At 32.5% G+C, this 7,874-nt stretch overlaps 1 protein-coding gene across 4 annotated transcripts; it reads left to right on the top strand.

Moving 5' to 3' along the window:
- The first annotated feature begins 882 nt into the window (after positions 1-882).
- On the top strand, positions 883-7,280 carry LOC100820605 (transcription factor EMB1444). Of its 4 annotated transcripts, none has more exons than XM_014777986.3 (11): positions 883-1,190; positions 1,490-1,992; positions 2,561-2,737; positions 3,344-3,437; positions 3,533-3,574; positions 3,790-3,849; positions 4,240-5,418; positions 5,511-5,612; positions 6,045-6,176; positions 6,276-6,401; positions 6,886-7,280. In XM_014777986.3, exons 2-11 carry the CDS (start codon positions 1,895-1,897, stop codon positions 6,973-6,975), a joined length of 2,100 nt encoding a protein of 699 aa, XP_014633472.1. In that variant the 5' UTR covers positions 883-1,190; positions 1,490-1,894; the 3' UTR covers positions 6,976-7,280. The 4 variants fall into 4 exon arrangements, with proteins under 4 accessions (XP_014633472.1, XP_014633474.1, XP_014633473.1 ...); XM_014777987.3 differs by having other exon boundaries at positions 934-1,336; XM_014777988.3 differs by lacking the exon at positions 2,561-2,737 and having other exon boundaries at positions 887-1,190.
- Positions 7,281-7,874: the final 594 nt, after the last annotated feature.

Genomic DNA, 7,874 nt, shown 5'->3' with positions numbered 1-7,874 from the left:
TTTCTTATATATATTTGAGCAACAAATTTATTTTAGTGAAATCTTCAGAAGTATTCATCTATGTGGAGTGACCTTGAGAGACATAGTTTCAAATTTATTTTGTAGTTGCATTTAAATGGAATTGCAAGAGGGTGTTTAAAATAATTTTAATGAGACTAAATCAAGGATTAATTCAATATCCTTCTTATAATATTTATATATCTATAAATATTTAGAATTTTAATAAAATAATAAACATTAAATATATTTTAATTGAAAAAAATAATTGTTATGAAAAAACTTAATAGTATATTATTATTATTATTATTTTAATATTATAATAATAATTTTTATTATTATTTTATAACATCTATAATAGTAATACTAAGATTTGAATAAAATTAAAAGTAAAAAATAGAGTATACTTATATATATATATATAAACATATTGTTTAGTTTTTATCTTTAATTAATAATTTAAAATAATATTGTATAATAAATAGAATATTACTACATAATATTATAAAATTAATATGTAATTATCAAAATTATAACAAATACCTTTAATTTTAGCAATTTAATATAATAGTTTTCTTGTTTTTCATATTATTTTGTTTCGTCAGCATTTTAACAATTTCATACAAGTTTTGCTTCCTTGAGCAATGTGCAATAATGAGTTTTTGCAATGAAGAGAGAATCCCGAGGAGAAGATTCAACCAGAAAACAGAACTTGTCTCTGTTACTGTTACTGTTAATGTCATTAGAAAGTGGAAATTCCTTTTCCCACGCGCTCCAAAGTGCAGTAGAATATCAGCAGCTTCTGTCACTGTCAGTGTCCCTGTCTGTGGGGCCCTCATCCCACTTTGCATTTTATGAAATCCACCTTTGAATCACTTTCAAGTCCGCAAGATGAAAGAGAATGCCAATGACTGATTTTTATATAAAGGGTTGTGCTGTTGCTATTCCTGTTGGCATGTATAATAGTAGAATAGAAAGGGTTTGTGTGGACTTTTTTTTAGTGCAAAAGACAAAGTGCCACCCCTCTCTCTTTTTTCCCCGCTTTTTTTCTACCTTCTGGGGTTATTAATTGTCTATCAAAATCTCTTCTTTTTAAGTGGGTGGGGGAGTTTCACTTGGCTTCTTTCTCATGGAGTGTAATGAATTTGTGTATGGTGAAATTCTTTGATTCCATAGTCAACAGTACAAGAGTGGTAAGCAAAGCATCATCAGCATTAGTGGTTGTTTTGTCAGTTATTGCTTCAAATGTGATGAAAGATGATCCTTTGGTTGCTGAGAAAATGAATCAGCAAGAAAATTGGGATTTTGATTTTTGGATTGGTTCTTTTATTCTGAATTTGTGAGTGAGCAAAGTGTAATATAGTGGGATATGGTTCTTCATTTATATAGTTGACTTCCTGTCATTTTCTTTACCAGAAAAAATTCCTAGTAATTAAACAGACTTTTTGTTCAAATTTTCTTGACAAAAAAGTTTTGTGCTTTGGTTTTGCAGGATATGTGTTCTTCTATGTTGAGTTGTTTTTTGAGGCTTAATTCATAGTTTGGGCCTTTGGGGCTTTTCTTCTAAAAGTACTTTCGTTGGAGTTTGTTTGCAAGTTGCTTAAAAAATGGCACAAAAAATGGAAATAGTGAGCACTTCTGGTCATCATTGATTGTGACAGCACGGCTCTAAACACATACTTTCTCATAGTCTTGTGTTGGAGGAGCCAAGCTATGGTTGTTTTCATGCTCCTTAGTGCAACAGGGCCACCGATCAAAAGAAGAGCTGGTTTGAGAATTAAACAAGCAGGGAGAGGTTCATACAGAGGAAGCTAGGTGTGTGTTTGAGGTTGCTATTGGGTTTGTCTTTTGTGTTTCTTCTTTGTTTTTGCGTAGTCCTTGAAAGTAGAACAGATAGATGGAAGCCACTTCTATAACGCAGTTGTTGAAGGGCTTTTGTGATCACACACAGTGGAAATATGCTGTTTTTTGGAAGCTTGACCACCATTTTCCTATGTAAGTTCTTTGGCTTGTGTTTATGTGCTCATATGCCACGTTTTGGAAAGAGTATAATTGTGATTATTGTTCTTGTTTTTTAAATGAGAGAATAATAGAATTGACCTTCTAAATGATGACTCATGTTCACTTTAATAGTTTAATTATATAGTTGCTTCTATATATCTGCGTTGCAGTTCTTTTAAAGGGATGCAAATTAATTGTATTATTAGCTGAAATTTGTCTACAAGCTTCTTGTTATCTTATAAATAGAATACTACCTCTTGTGTCTTATAGAAAAGACCAAGATAAACGTCTGAAAAGGTTCCTATATATATGACCAGAGGTAATATGATTTAAAAGCTTCTTTTCACCCACTTAAGTGTTTGTTGAGAAACACAATGTAGAACCTCAAGGTCAAAATCCCTCTGACCAAATTGGAAACCCATTACTCAGTGACCATTCAAGCAAACAATGAACTGTTTTTATTGATGAGTAAAATCAATGTCACTGAGTATGTGGGGTGAAATTATGTTTGCCCATTAGAATTAAAGATCTAGCATATATGACACAAATCTATTTGTTTTAGGAATTTGACCTGGGAAAATGGTTACCAGAAAAGAGATGAGGTTGAGGAAAGTATGTGGGGTGACCTCAGTTTGAAATCCCCAGATGAGTTGTATTCTTCAAACGGTGAAAATGCTGATTATTCGGCTCGATTACTCATGATTGAAATGTCTCATCACAAATACAGTTTGGGAGAAGGGTAATAACTTTAGTTTTATTGTTTTTATATCTAAAATTGTTGCAAATTGCTCCATCTCATTCAAAATAGTTGTCACTTTAGAAAACTAAAAATATTAAGTACACTTTCTAAGTTTATCCTTGTCTTCTTCTGACAACTCTGCTAAGTAAAAATGAGAGGATTCTAATGGAGTGAGCTGTTAATATAGAGATATGAACTTATTTTTTTTGTAGTTGAGAACATTTAATGATTTTCTTAGTCCTTGCAGGAAACCTTAAGCCACAAATATTTTGATATATAGGGAATACTTGCTTCTTTAATTTCCTCAAATTATTTTTCTACATATTCACAGCAGGAGTGATCTCCAAAAAATATGTAGATCATCTGTGTTATGTTTTATATTTGAGAAATTCCGAATGCATGTTTCTAGAATGAGGCCAGAACAGCATATGGTCTAGTCGTTCTGCATATTACTTTGTATGCAAGATGTCATAAAGTAGCACGTTTCTGTGTTCTCTTAGAGGAAGGATAGGATGCTAAATTAATAAGTATTCTTGTGAGCCAGAAAAATATCTGTATATAAAGGTGATTCAAACTCAATAAGCTTACTTAATATCATTCGTTCAGGGTTGTTGGCAAAATAGCCCTTTCCAGGGATCATTGTTGGGTTTCCTATGAGGATATTCTCACCGGTAGATTTGACACAGATTTAATCCCTGAGGTGAGATTATATGCATTCAATTCCCACTTTGAAGTAAAATTAATTAAGCTCACTGCTTTGAAATATTTAATAACTGCTATCTTTTCCTTCTCCAGTGTCCTGATGAGTGGCTTCTTCAATTTGCATGTGGCATCAAGGTATTATGTCTTGCCTTTATATGTTATTAGTTTGTACTATAAGATCTGATTTCCATTTCTAATTTCTGGATATATTACAAAGCTTTTTGCATGTGGACTAATCTATGTGCTAGTGACTAATCATTTTATATTAGGCCTGCCTTACATAATATTTCTGCAATTAATAGGCACAATTCAAGTTAATATTAAGTTGATAATTTGAATTCCTTTCACAGACTATTGTGCTGGTACCAGTGCTTCCGCTAGGGGTTTTGCAATTCGGTTCATTTGAAGCGGTATGTATATATTTTATATTTGGATCCTGACCCCTATAGGCTGTAGCTTTTACAATTAAAGTTATATCCTGATGCATGCATATTATGGCAATTTTGTTCCCTATGTTAAATTTTGTATTTGACTCCTATAAAGTGAAGGGTGCACGTTAGATGATAAAATGCATAGTCATAAATTTTGGTCTATTTTACCCAATCTATTAGCATTTTACATATCTGCTATAGCTCATTTGTTTTGTTTTCAGTTTTCATATATCTTACCGGTATAGGCACAAAAGTTGGTTTTCTTATTAGTGTGCTTTCTTGTGAGAGCATGTGTATTTTTGTGGAAAATCTTTGCTTTATGCTTGATATATGATTACATGATGCTTTCTTGTCCTGTCAACATTTTAGGTTGCTGAAGACAAGGAATTTGTTACCAATATCATGGACAAATTCCATTTCACTCATCATCTGGAAGCAAATATTACCCCTTTAAACTTGGGAACTGATTGTCAAGATTTGTCATTCTCAGACCTAATGCATAATTTGATGGACAGTTTGGACGAATCATATTCTGTTACAAAAAGTATATTGAAAACTGAAGTTTCAACTAGTACTGCTGCCCTCAATTCAAATGTTTCAAGGTTGAACCCAACAATGCTTTCATTTATTCAGGATGACTGTTGCTTTTCTAGAGAAAATCTACTAAAATCTCTGAAAATAGAAAATGAGATAGGTTCCTCATCATCTGAAATGCCAACTGTTCCAAGACATATCGATAAGGTGGGGACAAAACCAAATCATATGGAAGAAGAGATATGGTCCTGGTCTCACTTGCTCAACAATGTTGGAGTATTTGGAGAGATGTCAAATGGATTAGACTCTTTCTCCGTTATAAATACGACACAGAAACAACTTGGAGGGACTGAAACTGTTCATGATGCTAAGAATGTGAATGACTTCGCTTTTCCCTCAGAGTCTGAATTACACAAAGCACTTGGATCAGTTGGATATGGAGAGACAGGCGAATTTATGTCAAAATGTATCCCTGTTGAGGAAACATACAGTAACTCAACTCTTGTAATCAACAAAAAAGAGCATGATCATATTAAAGGTTTGGAGTTTCCCAAAGATGTTGACCTGGAAGATCTTTTAGATGCTGTTGTTGGCAATTTATGTGGTGCCACTGATGATACTTCAAGTATATCCAACAGTGTCAGGTCTCTTACAACCATGCCAACAGAGTTTACAGGTTCCGTTCAGCCTGAAAATTATTCAGAAGAAAGCACTTTGATTGTGGATAACTCAGATGTGAAAAATGATCTTATGCCTGCAGTTATGGTCAAGGGAAAAGATCAATTTTCTAACCATTATACATCATCTTTTGATGGAAATGCATGCTTATTGATTGATGAGGCGCGGCAGGAAAAGGCTAATAGTCATATGCAGCCTGTTGGTGGACCAAAGCTCTCTAGCACAAGCAAGAAAAGAACAAGAGTTGGTAACAACCAAAAGTCAAGGCCAAGAGATAGACAGCTGATCATGGACAGGATGAAGGAGTTAAGAGAACTTGTCCCGGAAGGTGGTAGGGTAAGTTTTTATGTTTCAGGAAAAGAAGTTAATTATTTGATTTCCCTTTTGTACTTGGTGAAATTTTTTAACTTTGGTTTTATGATGTACAGTGTAGCATTGACAACCTCTTGGAACGGACCATAAAGCACATGCTGTACTTGAGAAAGATAACAAGCCAGGCTGAGAAACTGAAACGAATTGCCAATCGGGCGGTAAGGCTCGCCATGTTTCTGGAAAGTTTAAATTTAATACAAATGTTATCTCCTAGACTCGGAAACTTGTTTTGTTTTGACCTATAACAACTTTTGGTTGCTAATTGCAATCCGTTGTGCACAAAAGCTTCAATTTGTCCTTTAAGCCAAGGCATTTGATAATGGGTAACAAATGACAAGAAAAGGAAATGCAAAGAAAAAATGTATTAAGTGTATTTAGAAGAGCTTATTTACAACTTATTTGAACTTATTTTATGACATAAGCACTTGTGTAAAAACAGTTTAACCTTATTTCCTCTTCTGATTATAGAAACAAGTTATACAAAGGTGCTTACATGAAAAGCACTTAATACTTAATTAAATCCAAAATAATGCACCCAAAATCTGTTACAACAGCTTGATTAAGCTTAACATTGTCAAGTTGGTGTCTAGGTTCCTGAGTGCAAAAGACAGAAAGTCAATGCTAGCCACCCAGGAAGGAGCTGTGCATTTGACTTTGAAAGTCAACTATCATGGCCTATAGTCATAGAAGATCTGGAATGCTCAGGGCACATGCTCATAGAGGTATGCTTATTCTTCTCCATGCTACTTGACTCTCAAAATAAAACAAAGAAAATCATACAAAAATTGCATTTATTGAACTGCTTGCCACTTTTGTAATAGATGATATGCAATGAGCATGGACTTTTCTTGGAGATTGCTCAGGTGATCCGAAAGCTTGATGTCACCATCTTGAAAGGGATCTTGGAAAACCGTTCCAGCAACAGTTGGGCTTGTTTCATTGTTGAGGTAGCAATATAGTACTATACTAATTTGTTGCTCTAAGTGCAAGTTTGGATAATCGTTCTAAATGTATTTTTGAGTGCTTAACACACTTATGGAAAAGGATTCTCTTTATATATATTGGTTAAAATATGTTTTTAGTTCGTGTATTTTCAATAAAAAAAAATGGTATTAATCTTTAATTGTATTTCAACTATAATCAATTTGGTTCTTGAATATTAGAAAAGTAGTGATTTTTGTCCTTTCTCACTAATGTTTTTACCGTGAAGAGGGATGGAAATCAACGATTTTATGAAGTTTAAGGACCAAATTGATGATAGTTAAAATTCGGGGACTAAAATCAAGTTTCATTGAAAGTATAAGGACTAAGATTGTATTTCACCCCTATATTTTTTATTTTGAATGTAATTTTGGAAGGGATGCATCTTTTATTCATGCACTAAATTTGTTTATAGCAAGTGCTAAGGTTATGTTTTTTTGACATGCACAGGTTCCAAGAGGTTTTCACAGAATGGATGTTCTGTGTCCTCTACTGCATCTTCTGCAGCTTAGGAGAAACCCTGTCTCATGTAAAAGCTGACCCTACCATCCCAGTTATCAGTTTCAAACGGCAACTTCTATTTAGAGAAGTTAACATACAATAATATTCATGAGGGCCTTCTTCTGTGTACTGGTGTAAATGATTGTGTTCATGCCCTCGTTAGTGTACTTGCTGCATTTTTGGTGCGTTCATTATAAGCTAGTACCTAAATATATATGTAAACAAACAAGGACGCTTTAGGGGTGCTACTGGCTGCGGAACAATATGTGCATACAAGCTAGCTTTGAACTCATTTCTAGTGTGGCATTATTATGACCTAAATAGAGAACGAGAACTGTTTGCTAGAACACAGGATTAAGATTTAAGACTATAAGAGTGCGGGGATGCTGCCACTCCAGTCTCAAATATAATAGGAAAAAAAAAAGCGATTTACATTTACTTAAAAAAAGTTAGATAATTATATTTAATTGCATTAATATCAATTAAAAATTAATTGTTTTTTCAGACTTATTTTTCATTGAAATTTAATATTAGAAATAAAAAAGGAGTCAGAACTAAAATCTATATTAAATGAAGGATGTTATAGATTGAGTATTAATAAAGTAAAATTAGTTGAATTTTTTTAAAATATTTTTTATTTTTATATATAAGATTTAATTTCTTAATTCATCAAGATTAAGAAAAATAATTAGTTTAATTAATAGTAATAAAATTATCTTAAATTTATATATTTTTTTAAATTATCGTTGTTATTAATACTAGTTTCTCTTTTAATTGTGTGTGAATATATTTTTTCTTCTTTTAATGAAAAATAATTTTAGTATAAAAATAATTAATGTAAAAAGCATTATAATTTGGATCTTATTAAAAAAAGAATCAATATCATTTTAAACTAAGGTTTTATAAATAGAAACGGATGAAATATTTGAGATAAAAAA

This window comes from Glycine max, chromosome 7 (assembly GCF_000004515.6).
Source record: "Glycine max cultivar Williams 82 chromosome 7, Glycine_max_v4.0, whole genome shotgun sequence".
In the NCBI taxonomy this organism is placed as follows: domain Eukaryota; kingdom Viridiplantae; phylum Streptophyta; class Magnoliopsida; order Fabales; family Fabaceae; genus Glycine; species Glycine max.
This window is presented reverse-complemented; position numbering and strand designations above follow the sequence as displayed.